Source organism: Coloeus monedula (assembly GCF_965178545.1).
Source record: "Coloeus monedula genome assembly, chromosome: 16".
NCBI lineage: Eukaryota > Metazoa > Chordata > Aves > Passeriformes > Corvidae > Coloeus > Coloeus monedula.
Genome location: NC_138796.1, coordinates 14,245,859 through 14,267,225, shown reverse-complemented (window position 1 = coordinate 14,267,225; position 21,367 = coordinate 14,245,859). Strand labels below are relative to the sequence as shown.

Below are 21,367 nucleotides of genomic sequence, written 5' to 3'. Positions count from 1 at the left end.
GCCATGGTGGTTACCAAGAGCCTGCAGAGTCTGGTCTCCTGATGTCTTGGCTTCTCTGCCAATAGATGATTTCACAAGTTCAGCCTACAAAAGCCTGGAAGAGCTGCTTTTCAATCCCTTCTGTTGTCTAAGAGAGCTCAGATCCCTTTCTTCTTAAAGAATTGAGAAGCTTAATTTTCACTTTTGTTCCTGTCAGCAAGGTTTTAACTCAAGTACTAAAGTCATATCCCTCTGACAGCTTAAAGGAAAAGTGGGTTTCCAGCTCTCTTTGCTTGTTCTGCTGCATCCTCTGTTTCCTCTTTTTTCATTGGTGTTACTGGAGCTGGAAAAAATGTGGAACAAGCACTGCTTCCAAAGAGTTTCCTCTCCCATGTCAGCTCTGTGTTACATATTGGTCCTTGTCCTAAATCTTCCTAACTGGCCACCAAAATGCAGCACTTTTATCTGAGACAGCTGGCAGTGTCTTAGCTGTTTACAACTGACATTTCAGATTTCTTTCCAGCTTTGTTATTGGTCTTGTTCAAAACCCCCGGATTTATTTCATATTTTTGCTTAGTGTAGTACTCGGATATGACGTAGGTCTTGGCTGGGGAAGAAGGGAAACTGATGTTATGTTGGGTTGTTCTGTAAAAGGCTTTATAAAAGTTTATTTTATCTTCTTTATTTACTGATTTGCTTGGAAATTATAGAGTATGGCTTGTGTTGAGTCTGTTGTGTTCAGGACCCTAAAAATGAATGTGAAATGGTGCCTTAAAGAGGCCTTTTGTTTGAGAACACCAGAGTTTATATGGTAAAGCAACCTCGATTCTGTGATGTGACTTTGCCTTCAAATGGTTTCTCTTTTGATGGACTGGAGCAAATCCGGCTGCAAATGATGTTGGGGCTGTGGCCCCAAAGCACTGTCTGAACTGTGCTGCAGCACTTGGAATTGGGTCTCAGTTTTCATGGAGAAACTGAAAACAGACTACCTGGAGCATCATGGTGAAATGACATCTTTTTTTTCAGTCTTGGCAAGAGATGAGACAAAAACGTCCAAGTCAGTAATTAACAAAACCAGCAGAAATCCAGTCCCTGAGCCACTTCCATTCCTGGCATAGGACAGTGTTTATGAGGTTGCCTTTTCCTTGTATTTCTAAGATGACACGGAGCTTTTGATGTGCTTTAATGAAGTGTAGGGCAAAGGGAGAAATTGAGACTGTTTCCCTTGCACTCAAATTTTCACTCTCACCAATTAGAAGGTCAGGGACCTGCATTTCATAACATGCCAAGAGATGGAAATCAGTCTGGTGTTTCCTTAAAGTGTTGTGTGAGCTTGAAGTTTTGCAGATTTTCCTCGTATGTCTTCAGGAACTTCATACCAGAGCCAGGGTCTCTTTGTGGTGTTGGGAGCACAATGTGCTGCTGTGCTAAAACCAATATATCCTGTTGTACATAAGCAAAATTGTGGCACTGGATGTATTTTGAGAAACTTGTCCTACAAGTCATTCAGAAGACTTTTAGGATACATGAATTAATGAGAATTAAATACCAATTGAAATTCAAACCGAGATCCTTTGCCTTGCTATCCACAGCTGGTGTTTAGTGCCACATCAATGTGTGTGTGTTGTAGTTGACTCCCTTTTAAGGTTGGTGCCTGGAATTTTAAATCCTCCTGCTCTGTCGTGTCCTTTTGGGACCAGGGACTGGGGACCTGTCAGAAGGGCCCTTCATTGATCTAACATGATCTGCGGTGTTGTCTTCAGGCAAGTCTGGTGTGAATTGTGTAACCTCAGCTCATTTCTTTCCCTCAGCTGAACTTTGACTTGGACCGTGGCGTGTTCCCTGTGGTCATCCGAGCAGTGGTGGATGAAGGGGATGGTAAGAGTTGATGCTCTGCTCCCATGGTTTTTTCCTGGTTCTCTCTAAGCTTATGTGACCCCTTCAGGACTGGCCTCCTTGGGGACCCTTTGCAGAATAAAAATATTTCAGGAGTTCACCATAACTTCCCTTTATTAAAAGGGCCAAGCTAACCACATAAGAAACATACTTTTAAAAATAGTCTCCATTTTTTACAGGAAAAATGGCCAGCTATTTAGTGTGGGAATAGTGTTTAGGAGAGCTCCTGGCTCTGCCACCAGTGCCAGGCACACATATTAGAGCAAATGACTTCCTTGCTTGTTGGGTTTTTCTTTTGGAGTTTATAGGTCAAGGAGGGGGAAGTTGGTCTTTTCTCTCTCTTGAAGGGATAAATTGTCTTCCTAAAAGCCTGGAAATCAGCAGAGAAAAGGAAATGGCTTTAAAATACTCAGGCCCCTCTTCAAGCAAATGCAGCTTCATTCAGCAGTTTGAAATTGTGCTTTTTCTGAGGATACTGAATGGTTACTGTGAAAGAACATAACCTTTGAGGAGAAATAATTGTTGATTATTTTAAAATAATTAATAACTAATCATAATTAGTAATTATGATTAATTGGTGATTATTTTTAAAGCACACTGCTGTTTTGGAGAGGGTAGTCCAGTGAATATTTAGATTATTACTTTTAGATTATACTCACCTTACATGGTATTTCCCTTAGGGGGTGTGTGCTTTTGGGCTCATTTGGAGTGTCAGCAATGAAAAAGGCACAAAGAAAGTCACATTTTCTTTGAAATTGGGGGGTTTTATGGTCAGCAGGATCAGCATTTCACTTCTGTCACATTCTGCACAAAATTTAAGATAATTAGAAAAGAAAAAATCCATTGTTGATCACATTGTTCAGGTCAGTCACTTGCTCAGTTTCTTACGTTGTAGACGTGAAAAAGCCCAGAAACTCATTACGTTGTTTTACAGTCTTCCAAGCAGACAGAAATAGAACTGAATAAGCCAATTTAAAGTGTGACTAACAAAGCACAGTGCAACATAAAGGAAATTACTTCTAAAGAGCATCTGTTTTTAGTGATTTCAGGCACTGTTAGTAATATCGACATATATGTGTATTTCTTGACCATAAATATAAAACACCTTCCTCTGTTGATGGAACTTTTGGCAAGGTATTTGTTCTCTCTAATGTTGGGCATGTCTAGAAGGATCAAAAATAGAACAGGAGGCAGTATGGGAAGCATACATTTATGCACATACCATGCCCAATCTCAGCCAATAGTGAACTCCCATCTATTTTAATAACCTAGAAAACGAGCTGCTTTTAAATCCCCTCCTGGAAAGAATATCAGCACAAAAATGTGTGACACTTGAGCGAGATTTGAGGAAATTGTTGTGTATTTTGATTCCTTTTTTAAGTGATGGGACTGGAAGGAGCTGGCCTGGTGTGTTTGGAGCACCTGGAAAATTGCAGTTGGCCTGGAACCGCTTGTGTTGAATAAAGTTGAATGATAAATTAAAATAGCAGTCAGGGAGATGCTGGTTTGGACTGAGCTCTGCCGTGGCTTGCAGTGTTAGCCCTGTCCCGTTGCTGCCAGTGGGATTGTTCCCAGGGAGAGGCACAGAACAGGAAGGAAAGGTGCTGCACAGAGCAGGTCACACCACTCTGGCCACACACACTCACTCCTGGAATGCACAGAGGGTGTGGATTCTGTTACCTCTTCCTTGGCCATTCAGACAGAGGGAAGGGACCTGAATTTCTTTTTTTATTTTACTATGAGAGATAGAGCAGCCTTGCTCCTGGCTGGCAGTGGGAGGAGCAAGCAGATGAATTCCCAGTTTTAACCCCTTTTTCTGCATTTCATTGTGTTCCTGATTCCACCCAAATTGCCACGACCAGCCTCAGTTACCCAGCAAATCTGCAGGCAAATCTCCCCTCTCTCACATACGGCTGTTTCCAAGCATGGTCTGTGTGCCATAGTCCAGGGTATGGTTCCTCTGTTGTCTCTGCTGTTCTGGGAGCCCAAAGGAAGCGTGGAGTTCCTTTCCCTTTTAGACAGCACAGGAGTTGCTTCCTTGAGCTGCACCTTCCAGGCAGAGCTGCCCACCAGCTCTCCTGCCTGTGCTGAGCACAGCCCTCATCACTCCAAGCAGGATGAGGTGCTTCCATGCCTTCCATTCCCTCTGTGACTCCTCCACAAACTCTGTCTCCCATTTCCATATGATGAGTCTGAACAGGGTTCAGGAAAAGGATCCAACCAGCTGGAGCTGAACAGAATCTCGGAGTCCTGAGTGAGAGAGACTGGGATTGTACCTCGCCTCCTCTTCTCTCTCTTTGCTGAGGCAGCCAGGAATGCAGTACTGAAACCTCTGACAGCCCCTTCCCATTGCTGTGGGATTAAGAGGGAACCCTCAAGTTTGGAAGAGGGAAAATGCTTGTCTTTGGGGAAAGAACTGGACAGAGATGTTTCAGTGGCTGAAGTCGGTATGAGAAATAAATGTTTCATAAGCATGTCTGACTAGACTGAAATAAAGTGATAAGTAACAGGGCTGGAAGTGCTGCCAATTGTTGTTAAACCAGATAGCTCTGTAATAAATTCAGGTAATTAAACCCAGGAATTTGAGGCGATGGGAGAATTGCACCAAGTGCTGTGTTTTATTGTCCCTTTCCAACCTCTGCAAACGAAGTGGGATAGTTTGGAGCACCCAGGACAATGAAGGCATGGTTCTGTAGGGGCCACCACAGAGCCCAGCAAGTTTTTATTCTTGCCCTGTTCTAAACCAACCTGATGACAAGATAAGAAAAGTTCTAAATGCAGGAGAAGCTGAAAATGGAACAGATAGCAGCTGAGAAATTGTCAATGGACTAAAATTCAACTTGGAGTACTTCTATGCTTGTGCTGTTTCAAAGGTTTAACCAGGTCTGCCCTTTCTCTTTTTGCAGTAGTGGTTGAGGTCACTGGTCATGCCCATGTTCTTCTGGCTGCATTTGAAAAGGTAAACGAGGTGGTTTTTTTATCCCTCTGTTCCTGTTCTTGTGTATGTAAACATTTCCACAGGTCATTAGTTTATATTTATATAACACTTGGCACAGCAGAGTCCTGGCCCGTGACTGGGCTTCCTGGGTGCTGCTGTAGTACAAAGAATCATTTACAGCAGCTCCTGTGCAGCCTGTAATTATCATTTGTACCTGAGCTGGTCACTCAGGGAATGGTTTCCTGTGTGTGGAGAGGGTGTGTTCCCATGGAGGGTGGAAGGTGTTGGCCTTGGCTGCTGCCATGCAGTTTTCCAGGGCCTCATGATTTTTGGAGAACTGGATCTGCTGTGTCCAGACTCTGCTGCACCACTGTTAGGCCTGAGTTTATGCACAGGACCAAGCCCTCTTGGAAGGACTGGGATGCATCTGTAAAGACTGAGCTCCACTGCTTTTGAGTGGTGTGCTTGATGTAACTGACCCCTGCCTACATGGTAAGGCTAAGCTATATGCACAAGCCTTGATAACAAACTCTCTTCCCATGGTAACTGGATCCTGAAAACAGTTGCAGTATCTATAACTGGGCCTGTCCATAGCATAACCCTGTTGTGTCTGGTTATGGTAATACTGCAGACACGTTTCCTGGGCAGGTGATACTTGGAGTGACATACTGACATGAGGCAAGAGGTGCTGCAGCAGAGCTGGAAATGTAGAGGGGAGCAGTATCAGTGCTGTGCTGTTGGAAATTCCCCACTTCCCAGCTGGCAGGTGGCTGACTTCTGTATCTCAATCTGCCTGGTTCCTGCCAGGTCCTAATTCTGTTCCTCTGAGGTAGATAATGTGGATGGTGACAAGCTGAGTCAGAGGGCATGGGAAGCACAGTCAGTCCTAAGGCAGCCATATGGCTGGAAGATGCTCTAAGTGTTCTAGGTGTTTTTTTGTTGCACTTGGTCTGTGAAGAAAATGAGTTTTCCCCTTTTAGAAAGGCTGCTCTGAGCATTGGCTTTGTAGGTAGCTTTACTCCTGGCAATTGGACATCTGTCAGAAATGAGATGGAGTCAGCTGCAGCACCCCTAGGATCAGGGCAGGGATATAATTGTAGTTTCCTCTGGCTGATGTGAGAGAACAACACACTGGAATCCTTCAGTCATAGTTCAGCCACTTCTTATCTCTCATCTTCCACTGAATACTTAAAACAAGATTAAAATCTCCCTTTTAATAAAAAGTCACAAGGCAAAGTACATGTTGAGTTCTTCATCCTCCCTGTTTGGTTAAAATATATTCCCCATCCTTAGAGTAATTGCAGCTTTTGAAGTGTAGGTCCATAAATCCAGGGGAGGTCCTTGATAAATGAGCGCTGCTGATCCCCAGAGCTTGTTCAGAGGGAAGACAGACCAGCAGGACTTGGTAACTTGCTCTTTGTATGTATCTTTAAGATCAAAAGGATAACCTTGATCCTGTATGTAATCTGACCTTGCAGCTCCTCCAAAGGCAGAAACTTGTTTGCATGAAAGCAGGACTGTTTTGTCTGGGGTGCAATGTTGTTGTCCCTTCCTTCTGAGACTCCTTCAGCAAACAGATGCAGATCTGCAGCTGTTCACAGGACCTACTGGAGCATCCCCTGAGTCTCCTTTGCTGCTCTCTAGGCTGTGGCAGGGGAGTTGGTTTCTTTCAGTTTAGTGGCCCTTGTGGATGATGTGGAAAGTAGAACTGGCACACTACTCCCATCATTAATTTTGGCACCAGGCATGCACAGAATTGTTCCAGCTGTGCCTGCTGCCACTGAGCTAATGAAAGGCTTGCAGCTCTGAGGATGTGGAGCACGTGGGACTTGTTTCTGACTCCATCCAGTGGGCAAACCTTGTTCTTAGCCTCATGGCAGCCCACTTGCTCTGTCAGGGTGCTGGCCTCGAGTGACTCTGTCACTTGATGTTATTTAGGGTGTTAACAAATATCTCCTGCCAAGTCTTGCTGGACTGGCTGAAGAAGTGTCTGCACCCAGATGGACTGCTTGCAACCTGAAAGCGTCCAGTGTGCCAGGGGAGTTTTGTGTGTGCTCTGACCCACTTCAGCCAGGTTTAACTTGAGCCAAGTCCAAGTGCTCTGCACTGGAGCAGACCAGTAGAGCTTTGATACCCTGTTCCACTAACTCTGCTGGGAGAGACTGCCATCCAGGCTGTCCTGCTGATACACACCCCACCTCCCCTTAGCTAGCAGCCACATCTCTGAAATGAGTCAATTCTGATTTGTATACTTCATCTATTTAATGCTTTTTTTTTCCCTGCTAGCACGTTGATGGCAGTTTTTCCGTGAAACCGCTTAAACAGAAGCAGATCGTAAGTACCTGTTTCCTGTCTACTCTTGGTTAAAGACTTTCTGGTGTCCCACAGGTGCCTGGCTGTACCCAGTGGGAAGGTTTGGTGTTCACTGAGAGCCTGAGATCTCACCTCCTTAGCTCAGATATCACAAGCAAAGGCAGCAGTGTGCTGGCAACCCTTAATTTTGCCGTTTCGTCCCCCATCCTGGTGTGGTGCAATGTGCAGAAGCTGAGTCGTGCCTTATTGAGACTGGGGTTGCGTCCAGTCCTGCATAGCCAGAAATACATCAGCAACTGCAAACTGCTACAATTGCCAAGAATTTCAGCTTCTAAAAAGAAATCTGGTAGTGATTCTGCTGCAAGGATCAGCTTGAAATGCCTTCAAGAAAGAGATGAAATTTTGGTGGTCGATCCTCTCAGCTTTAGCTATGTGCTGTGTTTTAGCTTTAAATGAGTTTCACTTTGTCTGCTTACTTGATAGCTAGGGATTTCTGATTTGAATTAAGTACCTTTTACTACAAAGAAGGTCATTAAGTACTTTAGTAAGACACTCTTTGCTCTAAGATGTTAATTCCAGTCCCCGGGTCAGAAAAGAGCTACAAGCACTATCAGTAATCATAGCTCAAGATGGCATTTGGTAATTTCTCTGTCTGCCTCAGCAAGGCTGTGCAGAGACTCATGCCTTGTCCTCAGACTTGCTCATGAAAAGCCACTAATTTGTCCCACTGGTGGGTTGGTTTTTTTTGGGGGGGCAGGGGGGGCAGTTAATTTTTTTATGTTTAAACCTCTGCTTACATGGTGTAAGTCAGCGTTGGGTTACTGTACACTCTAAGGTAATGTGTGCACCCTTCTCCACTCAGCACTCCAGATGCCCAAAATGGAGGGTTTTGCTGGGAATGGTGCTGTCCAGGGAAGTTCCACCCTACTGCAGGATGGTTAGCTGACTCCTGCAATGAAACAGCGTGTGCTTGTCTGTCTTCACTGGCAGAGCATGTCACCTTCCCACTCGGTGTTTAGCTGTGGATACTTCTATTTTGTTGGCAGTCTGTAAAATGTAATGCTTGTAAGTTCTCTCCTGTGGCTTTTGAAACAGAAGGAAGCTCTTGTTAGAAAAAACACACAACACCACTGAAACAGCATCCTCACCCTTACGAGCACAGAGCAGAGGTGTAGAGTCTATGTCTGGAGTAAACCATCTGTATAACACTGTACATTCTTTGCCATCCCTGCTTTTCTTTTGCATTTCCCTCCCTGCCATTGCCAGGGTTGTGGGTACCTTTTGTGGCTATTGATCAGGAAGCAGCAGTGCATGAGCTGAACTGCTCTGTGCTGAGATCAGTTGAAGTCTAAGCACCAACCTGTCTGGAGAAAGTCAGCATGGATGAATATAAACAGATGGATCAGCGGAAAAACATGACCTGGACTTGGCCAGTGGCTCCATGTGCATCTGCCGAGGCTGTAAATAGCAACGGAAGCCTTTGCAAGGATGACGTGGTGTCAGGGATGGGTTGGAGAAGCATGAAGGTGAAGCATTGTGTACAACCACCTACTCCTTCTTAATTACTCCCTCTCTGAAAACCTGGAGTTCTTCCTAGTAAGAGCTTTGTTGCACTGCTCACCCTTTCCCTACTGGGACAGAAGCTCCTCAGGATTTTTAGAGGGAAGCAGTCAAAAGGAACGCAGACTCCTGCAGAGACTTGGGCCTCTTTCTTCCTGACCTCTTCTATGCTTTGGGCTGACAACTTCTGCACTCGCTGCCACTCATCATGATCCTCTGAAGAGTCAGGATGCTGGAACAAGGCTCTGTTTGAAATGCCAAGTTACAAAAGAACATCTCCCACATAATTGTTCCCAAACTTCCTGGGTGAGTTGTGAGCTGCTGCAGAGGGGTTTGCTCAGCAGTCCAACTGCTGATCTCATTGCCATGAAATGCAGGCCTAGAACAGATTGTCTGTAAGCTGCACACTGAGTTACACAGGGAGACTCTGGAATTAGTTTGTTGTCACTGCTGTGTCCCAGCTCAGAGCACTTCTGAGCTGGCAAATGGGCTGGATACAGCCAGCTCCTGCCCCCACCTTGGCACGTGTCATCTTCTGCAGCACTGGAATCCCATGGCAAAGCCACTCCTCTTCTGAGCAGTGACAAGAGGAGAGGAGAGAGGCCAGTTAGACATGGAAATGACAGAGGTCCTGGGATTGGCAAGCTCTTTTCAGCAGCGGAGTGCTGGTGCCTTGGCTTCTCTTCGTGTTGTGAGCTGGACATGGCAGGAGATGGCAGGAAAGCATTTCCTCCCCATGTTTGTGAGATTTGCCTGTTTGGTGCCTTGCAACCCTTTTACCTGTCGCAAGGGTTTCTGTGGAGGAACACATCCTGCTCTGGGGAAGCTGCTGTGTAGCACCAGATCACAGAATCACAGAATCATTTAGGTTGGAAAAGAGCAGCAAGATCATCAACTCCAACCTGTGACTGATCACCACCATGCCACGCAGCCCATTCGATCTTTGAACACCTCCAGGGATGGTGACTCTACCACCTCCCTAGGCAGCCTCTTCCAATGTCTAACAACCCCTTCCATGAAGAAATGAGCCTCCCCTGGTATTACAGATCCCTCTGCAGAGCCTTCCTACCATCCAGCAGATCAACACTCCCACCAAACTTAGTGTTGTCTGTGAACTTCCTGAGGGTACTCTTGATCCCCTCACCCGGATCATCAATAAAGATGTTTAACAGGACTGAATCTTGACTGCCTCAGTGCTGTAATTCAGCTGCTCAGGGAGGGGTTGCAGGCACCTGCCAGTTTGCAGAAGTCATGGCTTGGAGTTATCCCAGGTTGGGGCTCTGAGCGACTTCCACCTGTGCCTCAAGCACCTTCTGCCACCACACCCCCAATTTAGAGATGCCACCAAGGGCCTGGGGATGGCAGTAAATGACACTGCACTAACGTAGAGTTATTTTTTGAGTGCTTCTCATGCTTAGGGACATGGTTTGTCTGTTCTCAGTAGCTTTACCTTATGCTGCCAGGGGATGAACAGGGAGGTGATGTGCTGCCACTAGTGTGCCAGTAAGGAGCTGCTGGCACAGCCCATCTGCTGAGGTTGCAAAAATATGTGGAAGTTCATCTTGGTTAAAGTTAAGCAGAACCTCACAGAGGAGAGGACCGTGGAAGGCTGCTTTCCTCTGGATTATTTGAGCTATGGGTGTGTTTTCCCTCTAGATGTCTGGGACAAGCAGAGTACTTGTTTTTTAGATTATTTTGATAGCCCAGCTAGCCATTTTTGTTACTCTCTGCTCAGACCAGGCAGGATGGGCTCTACTTTTTGAGCAAGGAGAAACTTATTCTTCCCAGCTGTCCTTTGCAATATTTGTTTCTGTTAACTTTTTCATGTCACTATAGGGGGGAGCTCTGGGTGCAACATGGACATTTGACAAAGGGAGGGAGGGAAGGTGGTCATAAACCAGCAAGGATAGAGCAGCTGTCACTCCAACTGTGGTGTTCTCCCCTAGGTTGACCGGGTGAGCTACCTGCTTCAGGAGATCTATGGCATCGAGAACAAAAACAACCAGGAGACCAAGGTAAAGGTGCCCAAGAGGCTCCCCCAGCTGGGGGTTTCCAGCCTGCATCTTCTGCTTTTGATCTTTACGATGGGGATTGTCAGGGCAATGGGGAGGTGCTTCCCAGAGTCAAGTCTGTGTCATTCTTGCAGGCACCAAAGAAGCCCAGGGATGACAGATCATCCCTGGTGTCAGGCCCAAACAGTCAGTGCAGTTGTGCTGAGGTAATTTTGGGCAGCATGAGGATGTTCCCAGGGCTAGGATTGCTACGAGAGAAGGGCATCAGTGTCCCAGGGGTGTGTCAGAGCACTGATTTTTAGGGCTTCTACAGAGCCAGTGTTGCTGCCTCTCTGCAGTCAAGGCGGTCATGCCTGGTGTCTGTGCTTTGCTCTCATGGCTCCTTCATGTTCTGGTTGGGGGTTCTGCATGTTCCTGTGGTGTCTCAGAGAACTGAGCTCTCTGGGGTTTGCAGTGTCCAGAGACATTCCTTTTGCATTCCTCTTGCACTCCCCAGCAGGAGGGAGCACAGCACCCGTAAGGGATGTGTATGCATAACCAGAAACATTTCCCATCTTGAGGCAGGAGCTGCTGCTGGATCCCAGCCTGCTGCACAGCCCTGCACAGGTTATGTGACTGCTTTATTCTTCCTTTAGCCTTTGTAGAGCTGCCCTTTGCTGCCACCTGGGCTGTGGACTGGGCCACCCAGTGCTGGCCTCGGGATCACACTGCTCCAGGGTATGGAGTCCATGATTAGCAATCCCTGCAGTAGCCACAGAGCAAGACAAGCAGGATTTCCTCTCCAGTGTCCTGTCCAGAGCCTCCTGTGATCCCTGTCTGCCTGTGCCAACACGTAGCACCCGAAGAGGCAGGAGGGAGAAATCTTTTCTAAAATTTTTCTTGCACAGGATCTATTTAACAGGATTCTCTTTGGGCCTTCCGGGGTCTTGTGATGATTCTCTTGATCCAGCAATGTTTGTGGCCCATCAGACAAATGGCCTGGGGCCATTTTTGTTCTTCCTTATTCAGCAAACCACATGAGTGGGACAGCAAAGAGCCTGCTCTCCCTCCAAAAAAAGGCTGGGTGAGGATGTGGCAGCAGCACAATTGCTGTTTACAGTGAGGTTGCCCATGGTCTGGCATGTGTTAGCCCCAGTGACCAAAGGGACCCCAGGTGAAGGTGGAGGGTGCCCTATCCTGGGTCATCGTAGTGGGGTCTGACACAACTTCTGTGACATCACTGGGGAGACTGTGGAGTTTTCTGGTGTCAGTGTTATGGCTGGAGAGTGAGTTTCTCCTCCCAGCTTGATCAGTGGCTGTGATCCAATTTGTGGGGCTCTGAGAAAGATGGGTTCGAAGCACATTCACATTGAATGGGTGCACACTTTTACCAGGGTAGCTGTGGGCAGGTGAGCATCCTGGGCTGGTTCTCCTGCAGCTGCATCAGAGCTTGTGCCAGCACAGGAGATGCAGGAGAACCACTGACTTCCTCAGGGACCTGTGGATGCTGGGCTAGACATGGCTGGAATGACAGGCAGCACACAGATCCTTTTGGGGCTGCTCTCTCTGTGGGGAAGAAAGGCTGGAGTTGCCAGAGTTCACTTCCCTATTGACCCTGGAGCCACCAGGATGGGAGGCAGGAACTTGTTCCTGGTCAGCCTCAGTCAAGGGGATCCCTGCCCCAAAACAGGTCTGGGGAAGGACAACTCTGCCATGAATTCACAGTGCAGTGCCCTGAGATGAAGGAGTGTGAGCAGGGCTGTGTGAGCTACATCTTGCTCTCCTTGAGAAACCCCTGCTGAGAGCTGCAAAAAGAGAATTTCCACAGACTTTTGGGTGGGAAATTCCTGCAGGCTCCTGTCCCTTGCCAGTTTGGCATAGCCCCCACCATTCCCATGCCAACCTCTTGCCTCTCCTTGCAGCCTTCAGACGACGAGAACAGTGACAACAGCAACGAGTGTGTGGTTTGCCTGTCGGACCTGCGGGACACCCTCATCCTGCCCTGCCGCCACCTCTGCCTCTGCAACTCCTGCGCCGACACCCTGCGCTACCAGGCCAACAACTGCCCCATCTGCAGGCTCCGTGAGTCCCCCATGCCCCTTCCCAGGCTCCTGATAAAGCAGTGCAGGCTGGGAGAAGGAGCCTCTTTTATGTCCCCCTCCCCAAGGCTCAGCATCGCATGTGCTGCTGCTCTCACTGGCATCTGAAGATTCTCAGCACCTGAAATAAATGTCCTGAGACAGGAGAGGAGAATGGCTCTCTGTCCAGTGCCTCCCCGGCCACTCGCCCTCTCCCTGGGGTGGATCTGAAGGTGCAGGTGCTCTGGGCTGTGTCATGTCAGCACTTGTTGTGTTTTGGTCAAGATGATGGAAAATCCCCCAAAGGAGGGGATGGAGAAGCTTTATCCTGAGGGTATCTGGCTGAGAGAGCAGCCAGCACCACTGGAGGGCTGTCCAAGTACATAGCATGATTTTTTTCCTTCTGACAACCTTACCCAGATTTCACCAGGAGGCAGAGATGTGATAACAGTCGCTTTGGAGTCCTTTGCTCTGCCAGGAGTTAGGAGGATTTGCTTAACCCCTGCATTGCTCAGCTCTCAAAAGATGGAAAAAATTAAATACATGTTTTGATACTCAGGCAGCATTTGCTGAATTCTGTGTTTTTTCTCAAAAGCACAGAGGCACAGGAGGCCCTTGAGAAATTTGTGTTTTTGCTGGAAGAGGCAGAGTGTGTATTTTACCCTCTGGTCTCTGATGTATTTGATTGTTTCTAACTGACAATTCTCAGGAAAAGAAATAAAGAGCCTAAGACGGATGTTGAGCCTGAGAAATTAAGTCCAGACAGTCCAAACATGGCAAAGAGCTGTAACCAAAAGCAAGATCCCACCAGAGGAAGTGCCAGACAGCCTTCACTATAAGTAGCACACCATAAAACACAGGAACAGCATTGTCTCATCTGCAGGCTGCAGGGGAGTGGGTTGTATTTGTTTGGAAAATGCCCCCATCTCAGACTTCCTGGGAATCTGCTTCTGGGGAGTGCAGAGGCAGAAAGGATAGATTTGTACCTCTGTTCTCTGGCTCTAGGCTGATCTTGAAGGGGCTGAGTGCAACAAGAACTAGGGAGATGCCTGGCAAGTTCCCACAGCTGCATCAGAACAGATGTCTGCGCCCTTGGCACAGGGGAACAAACAATATTAAATATCTGCAAGATAGAAGAGATCTGCAGGGAGTGGAGATCAAAGCTGTGGTGGTGGGAGGACTGAGGGGTGGCTGTGCTGCAGACAGGAGTACAGCCACTAATCCTCCAGCTGGAGCCTTTCACCACCACAGCTGGACTCCAGGGCTGAGGTTTGTGGGGCCTGAAGGAACCCAGAGGGGTTTTAATGAGTCCCCCACCCAACCTGTAGCATGCAGTGCACTCCTGAGGCTGAGCTCCTGTTTTTCTTACTGTGGTGTTGTGACCTACCCTTTAGGGGAACTTTTCTGGGCCTCTACACTTGTACAGTACCTGAATTACCCTGTCCTACTGGGGCAGGCAGTGCCTGTTCTCCACAAGGGCTCTGTGTACCCAGACTTTTCAGCCAGCTGATCCCTTCCCTGTGTAGATCAATGGACTGGAAGCCTGACCCCATCACTTGGCTTTGGGGTGCTCCATGGCCCAGTCCCCATGCACAGGGGAGCTCTCTCATGCCAACAGTGTGTCTGTGGCAAGGTGAGGAGCTCTGGCACGGCCTGGCCCTGCTGGGCTGTGCAGTCACCACCTCCTGTTCTCTCCTAGCCTTCCGTGCCCTGCTGCAGATCCGGGCAGTGAGGAAGAAGCCAGGGGCTCTGTCGCCGGTGTCGTTCAGCCCTGTCCTGGCACAGAGTGTGGACCATGATGAGCATTCTGTAAGTACCTGGTGACCCCTGTACAAAGCCTGGGCACTGGTCTCAGCCTGAGCAAGCAGCTGGTGGGTGCATGAGTTGTTTGGCCTGATGGCTGGGGGCCCTGGGACCTCAGGAGGTTTGGTCAGACCCTCCACTGAGGGCTTCCCAAGCAGTGTCGCCTTTCTTATCAACCTGCTAGACTGCCATGGGTTAGTAGCACAACTGGATTGGAGGAAACAAAGCCACAGAAACCTCAGGATGAGAAAGTTTCTTGTTGCCTGGCCCAGCAGAAAAGTGGCAGACTCTGGGCATGGCAGGGTGGGAGCTGGGAAAACAGGGCAGAGGGGTTCCAGCTGGACTTGCACACACATCTGTGTGGCAGCACACGGATGAAATGCACTTGGCACTGGGGTTCCCAGCATGGGAGCAGACAGGCCTCCTTGTGGCAGCTTCCCTGGGTGTCTTGGCATGCATCTGAGGGAGTGTGGGATGGGAAGTGTTGTGGTGGCCTCAGGGCCCAGTTGCATGTCCCCAGTGTGGTGAGGGCAGCAACTCAATGCCTGAGCAATGCTGTTGCACAGCTGGCTCTGCTGAGACACCAAGATTAGAGTGAGGAGAAGGAGAATGGCATCTAAATCATCCTACAGGCTTTCATGGGAACAGATACTGTCACAGTAAAAGGCTGGGTTTATCCATCTGCCCTCTGCTGCCTTCAGCTAGGGCTGAGGAATAGGGTGGTGGAGAAGCCCCGAGGGTTGTGGTGAAGCAGAACGTGGTGTATGGAGGACACGGGTGCTGTCACCTGCAGCAAGGTGAGGAGATGCTGTGTGTCTCTTCCTGTCACTAACCTCAAGAAACAACTTCTTTAAAACATGGTTTTCTCTTGACAGCGCCCCTTTAAACCCCTTAAGGTGAGCTCTGTCTCCCTGCCCAGCAGGAAGCCTAGAAGGGAAGTAAGAACAGTAAGTGGACTCGGCTGGTTGCACTTGACAGTTCTCTGCCAGCAGCGTCACCTGCACGTGACAGTGTTACACACGAGGGCTTGCTGACATGCTGGGTTTGGCCTGTGCCCCTGCCAGGCTGTGACACTCCACATCCTTCACATTGGCAGTGAGATGCTCACACCCTGCACAGAAGATCACTGACATCCCTGGTTTGCCTGTGGAAGAACAAGCAAGGAGGAAGCAGCTTGGCATAGGGGTGCTGACTCTCAGGGACTGTCCTCTGGCTGATTTATGGTTCCTGGCCAAGATGTTTTTACAGCTTCATAGGAATGTGGACAAGCTGCAGTCCCCACAGCTCACCTAAAAGCTTCCTTGCACTTACCTCATCCCCTTGGCAGTTTGGTGTGGGCACATCTTGGTGCAGTTTCTGGTGCTGAGCTGTAGAGGTGCAGTTGGAGCTGGTCTTGGATTCAGGAGCACTGGCTGTGACAGGCTGGTTTGCTTTTATGGAAACAGGAAGGATGGAGCTTGTCTTGGTTGGGACCCTCTGAGTTGGTTTGGGAGTGTGTAACTGGACTGCTATGCTGGGGACAGCATGAATGGCAATCGTGGGGGTCCAGGAGCTGGGAAGGGGAAAGGTGAGGGAGCCCCCAGGCCAGGAAGGCTGCTTGTGCCCTCTTTGTTTACTCCCATCAAATACAGCCATGGCTGTCATCTCTGTCAAGGAGGTTGCGGTTTTCTTTTGCTCAAGCCAGCTCAGATGCTCAGCCTTGTAGGAACGTGGCTTGCTGGGCTTGTCAGGTCTGAAGAAAACCTGGTGGTCTGAAGAAAACCTGGTGCTGGGTTCAGGTTTGAACCCATTCTGGCATGACCTGGCTCTCTGCAAGACTCCCACAGGGACTAGCAATGTTCCTGGGTGTGTGGTGTGAGTGTCCCAGAAGGGAGTGGTGTCTCAGTGAAGGTGTCGTAGCTACCGGCTGGGAAATCCTCCTCCAGCCTCTGAGCTGTGCCGTGCAACCTGAGCTTTCACCACAGCACCCCAAACGGGCAGCCTTTGAACCCTCAGGGCCTGGTCTGCACAGCCAGGAGAAAAAGTCCCAAACATGAATCAAAGGGGTTTGTCTCCCTGACTTTTCTGTCCACAAAATAGCACAGCTGAGCTGCTGTCTGCAGATGAAAGGTTTTTTGGAGATGGCTTTTGGCCCCACCACCTACAGCTGGCAGCAGCTGAGAACCCATTCCTTGTTTAGCTGAGCTGTTTATCTTCAAAGCTCATAACCATCACAGGACCAATACTGGGATGTGGGTTGGTGATTGACCCCAGGTGCCACTCATTCTTCCTTCCCCATCAGACCTAAGTCCTCCAGTGACCACAGGTGAGACAGTTCAGCACTCAGCTCACACCAAATTAGTGGCTGTGTTGGAACAGGCTGCTGGGCAGGCTCATCTGCAGCTGTGTGACTGGGACATGGGGCACACAGAAGCTGTGGAGGTTCATGGCCAGGCTTAGCAGCACCATGCCATCCTCTGTACAACTTAGAACCACCTCCTTAAGGACACAGGGCTGAAACAGCTCAGTTTAATGTAGCCTGGACTGTTGCAGTGTCGCCTCTTGATTTGCATCAGGCTGGGCTGAGCTGCCTGTGGCCTCCTGGGTTGCACATAAACCCCATTTGTCCCTGTGTCCACAGTCTTTATGATCAGGAGGATTTTTGGAGGTAAACTGGTTGATTTAATGGCTTTGCAAGGGTCCCTTTGACTGGCAGCTTTGTGATTTACAGAGGGCATGGGAATTGGTGTGGTTTTCCTTCCTCCTTATGGGTTTAGTGGTTCTGTGATCCCTTTCCTGCCTTTTAGCAGAGGTGACTGTGCATGGAGCCAGTGTTAACAGCTGAGAGGACACAGGAGAAATGGAATTGGCATAGGCTTCAAGAACCATCTCACATGCTCCCCTCCTTCAGCTCTGCCTTGTTGACACTGGCAATGCTGTGAAACAGCTGCATGTTCCATGGCTGGGAGCACAACTGGGATGTGCCTTGAGCTGGAAGGGTCTCTGATCCATTGGAGGAGCTTTCAGGGGACAAAATCCAAACATACTTTATAGCAGCTTTTTAGGAGCCTGCTTTCTCACCCTCCTTGCCCAGCTCTTGAAAGCACTGCTCTGGGAACTTGCCTGGAGCATCACCAGCATTACAGCCCTGAGGGGAATGTGTGGCTGTTGCTGGGGAGGGAGCCAAGGTGTCCTGGAGAGGTGGCTGTGGGGATGAGCTGCCTGGGGGGGGGGGGGCGGCAGGGGGCTTCCAGCCTGGTGATATTTTCCTAACATCCCCCCTCCTTCTCACCCACAGAGCTCTGACAACATCCCCCCAGGCTACGAGCCCATTTCCCTGCTGGAAGCGCTGAACGGCCTTCGCTCGGTGTCCCCCTCCATCCCCTCGGCCCCTCTGTACGATGAGATCAGCTTCTCCGGGGTGGTGGACGGGATGCCTCCCGCCAGCCGCCCTCTTGTGGGCATGGACAGAGCCCTGGAGGGTGGCCACCAAAAGGGCAAGCGCAGCAAGTCTCCAGACAGGTCAGCAGGGCACAGGGTCCACTCCTTTTGCAAGTCCTGAAGCTTGGTGGCCACACGCACTGGGAGCCAGGAGAGGGCTCTGGCTGGTCCCATCACAGCTAGCACAGCTAACTCAGAATTTTAGGAGGCCAGCAGGTACTTGTGCCAGGGAGAGAACTGGGACATTGTCCCTGTGCTCAACCTGAGGTTACAGCTCTGTCACCAAAAGAAAGAGGATTTTTAACAAGGAGAATTTAATCATAGAATCACAGAATGGTTTGGGTTGGAAAGGGCCATAAAGCTCATCTCGTTCCAACCCACTGCTGTGGACAGAGACAACTTCCACTATCCCAGGTTGCTCCAAGCCCCGTCCAACCTGGCCTTGGACATTTCCAGGGATAGGGCAGCCACAGCTTCTGTGGGCACCCTGTGCCAGGGCCTCATCACCCCCACAGTAAAGACTTTGGATGGGAGTGTCTCCTTCCCAATGCACTTAGTCCTTGAATTTATATTTGATGTCCAGACCTTACTGGGTTTCAGCTTTCCGTGGAGCTCCTCAGTAGCAAAGGAATGGGGGGAGAGGAGTGAGCTGAATTTCAGAGCACAAAGTGCTGCACTGAGATCCTGTAGTTCTTATCTGAAGGCTCCTCTGTTGGCCCTCTGATGGAGGGTTTAGGTGAGGATACAGGGCTGTTCAGATCAGATCAGACTGGGTTTGTTCCTGGCATTCCTCACTATGCTCCAGCCCAGATTTTCGCCTGGGAAGGGAGCCCTGAAAGTGTGAGGAGCAGTGTGGGACCTGGGCCTCGTGTTGCTGTGCCAAAGTTTGGCACCACTTGGCTCTGTCCCACCCTGCTGCTGCTGCTGCTCTCCATGTAGCCAATACCGAAGGCTCTGGTGAATTCAGCTCCCTAGTCTGAGCTCCTGCCCATGAGAGTTGGCTTGTGCTGCCCCCAAGTCCTCCAGGCCCCAGGGTGCTGGCAGCTCCCTGCAAATGGAGTTTCTCTTGCTGCAGCACACTACGGTCCCCCTCATCCCCAATCCATGAGGAGGATGAGGAGAAGCTCTCCGAGGACTCTGACTCGCAGGCGGTGCTGAGCGGGGGTGAGCTGGTCCTGAGGGAGACCAGCTCTCCAGAGGTAAGTGTGTGCTCTGCTGGAGGGGCTTCTGAGCCAGAGCTCCTCTTGGGGGGGCTTCTGGGACATAGGAAGTGACTGCTGAAGGGCCATTGCCCAGAACCAAGAGTCTTGGCTGCTTTATTTACCCCTAGGGCTCCATGGGGAAGGAGGTAGCCACTCCCTGTGCTCCTGACACCTCTTTGGGAGTGGAAAACCACTCAGCTGGAGCCGTGGCAGAGCTGACCTTCCCCAGCATCCTGGGCGAGCCCAGCAGTGTTTGGGGCAGGGGTGGGAGCTGGGCCTTAGGAGCTTCCAGTGCCCACTGCTGGTAAGACCCCTCCATCCCAGCCTTTGGTGCTGCAGCACTGGGGGCAGCCCCCTGCTCCTGCCCTGGAACAAGCCCTGGCCCCACCTAAGCTCCCTGGAGAAAGCCAGAGCAGGAGAATGGCACAGCAAAGGCCTCCAGCTGCAGAAGTAACCTGTGCTGTCCCTCCTTACAGAGCGTGGCAGGGGAAGAGATGGAGGAGGCCTCATCGGTGCAGCAGGGTAGGTGTGGGTGCAGCCAGACCTCGGCTCAGTGTTCAGTGCTGTTGTGGTGGGACAGGGACAACTGGGGAATGAACAAATGAGCTCTGAAACATGCAGCCCCCTAAGTCCATCTCTGAGGCTCTGTGCTTCACCAGGGAAAGGTCTTTTCTTGGAGGCGAGGGAGCAAAATCCACAGATCTCCCTGGTGTATTAGCCAAGCATCTCACCTTGCTCTGAGCTTTACTGAAGTAGAGCTTTCCATGCCATGGGCTCTCCTTGCAACACTGAGAACACCACTGAGGTCCTGGTGAGAGCATCCACAGTACTGGGCACACAGGATGGGTCTCTGGGTCTTTGGGATGGATCTCTGGTGCTCAGTCAGGACCCAGAGGGGACAAGGATGGGGTGAGAGAGAGTGATGGGCACGTTTTGGGCCACGAGGCTGCACGTGAAGAGGTGGCCCTTTGGCACTGTGACCTGGGCCAATCTGACCGGCACTCCTGGGACATCAGCTGGGCTGGAGGGACCTGGGGAGCTTCCTCACATGGACCTCGACCCACCCTGGCCGTGAGCCCCCGCGGTGCTGTGCTGGGGGCTGAGGGGCCGCGCTCTCGGCTGGTTCCAGGTAGCCGCCCGCCCTCGGTGGAAGATGTGCTGCAGGACGGCGGCTGCGGCGAGAGCCGGAGCCTGACGCGGTCCGAGAGTGACGCCCCGGTCGATGTCTTCCTGCCAGGTAACGGCCGTGCCGTTGGGGCCGGAGCTGCCACAGTGGCTCCAGGGCCAGGGGGGTTTGTGGAGCTGTGCCCCGCAGCCCTGGGATGGGACTGGAGCGCTCCTGCCCGGTGCATGGGCTCCCGCTTCCTCCCAGTGGGCAGAACGAGCTGTGGGCAAGGGGGGCTTACACAGAGGTAACTTGGCCCCCCTTCTCTCTCCTCCTCCCTCACCCTTGTGTCTCTGTCCTTCCCCTCCTTTCTTCTCTTGGGCTGCAACCACTCCATGGCACAGTTCTGTGTGACAAAGGCCTCCTGTGCGCTCCCAAATGTGCTCCTGCTTTTGGGTGAGGGAGGGGAACCATCTGGGCCAGCTGCTGGGGAACTGGGGCAGTGTTGTCACGGCGGGGAGGGTCCCGGTGTGCAGTGCTCTGAGCACACCCATGGGACACTGTGCTGTCCTCACCTCTGACTGTTGTCATTGCAGCCTGTTTTCTTCCGTAGAGTCGCAGTCTGTTCTGAGTTACTCTCTAATGTCTCCTTCCCTCTCTGTCTGCCTTCCTCCCTCCTGTCTTGGGCAGCACTGGGTCCTGATTCCTGCTCTGTTGGTATAGAGGAGTAAGCTGGTACGTCTTCTCATTCTTCTTATGCATCCCTATTGTGTGGGGCAGCAAGGCCCTCCTGGGAATGCTGGCAGAGAGCGGGGATGGGGCTGGTCCTGACCATCGGGGCAGGGACGGAGGGGCAGCAAACCAGCCAGGCTGCACTGCTGGCTCTGTCCTCACTCCCTTCCCATTCCTGGGTGCCCCTGGGTGCCAGGACGCCAAGCAGGGCAGCAGAAACCCCTCCCCACTGGTTTCTGCTGTGCGTGGGCTCTGCTGCCTCCTGGGCACCACGAACATCCAGGCCCCTGCTGGCTTCTCCCAGGCTGTGGCAGATAGCGTCCCCTCTCAGTGTCCTGTGTCCCCGCTGT

General features: G+C 50.5%; 1 protein-coding gene across 2 annotated transcripts in view; it reads left to right on the top strand.

The window, feature by feature from the left end:
• The window catches only part of MGRN1 (mahogunin ring finger 1), a 50,134-nt gene that overhangs the window by 27,992 nt on the left and 775 nt on the right, over positions 1-21,367 (top strand). Inside the window, exons 6-17 of one of the 2 annotated variants that reach the window (XM_082292490.1) lie at positions 1,791-1,857; positions 4,782-4,834; positions 7,100-7,147; positions 10,633-10,701; positions 12,600-12,759; positions 14,455-14,564; positions 15,434-15,505; positions 17,836-18,059; positions 19,054-19,177; positions 19,657-19,706; positions 20,314-20,417; positions 20,976-21,020. In XM_082292490.1, the coding sequence (XP_082148616.1) occupies positions 1,791-1,857; positions 4,782-4,834; positions 7,100-7,147; positions 10,633-10,701; positions 12,600-12,759; positions 14,455-14,564; positions 15,434-15,505; positions 17,836-18,059; positions 19,054-19,177; positions 19,657-19,706; positions 20,314-20,417; positions 20,976-21,016 (1,122 nt within the window). In that variant the 3' untranslated portion in view covers positions 21,017-21,020. The remainder of the gene's footprint in view (positions 1-1,790; positions 1,858-4,781; positions 4,835-7,099; positions 7,148-10,632; positions 10,702-12,599; positions 12,760-14,454; positions 14,565-15,433; positions 15,506-17,835; positions 18,060-19,053; positions 19,178-19,656; positions 19,707-20,313; positions 20,418-20,975; positions 21,021-21,367) is intronic. The other variant, XM_082292491.1, reaches the window with a different exon arrangement.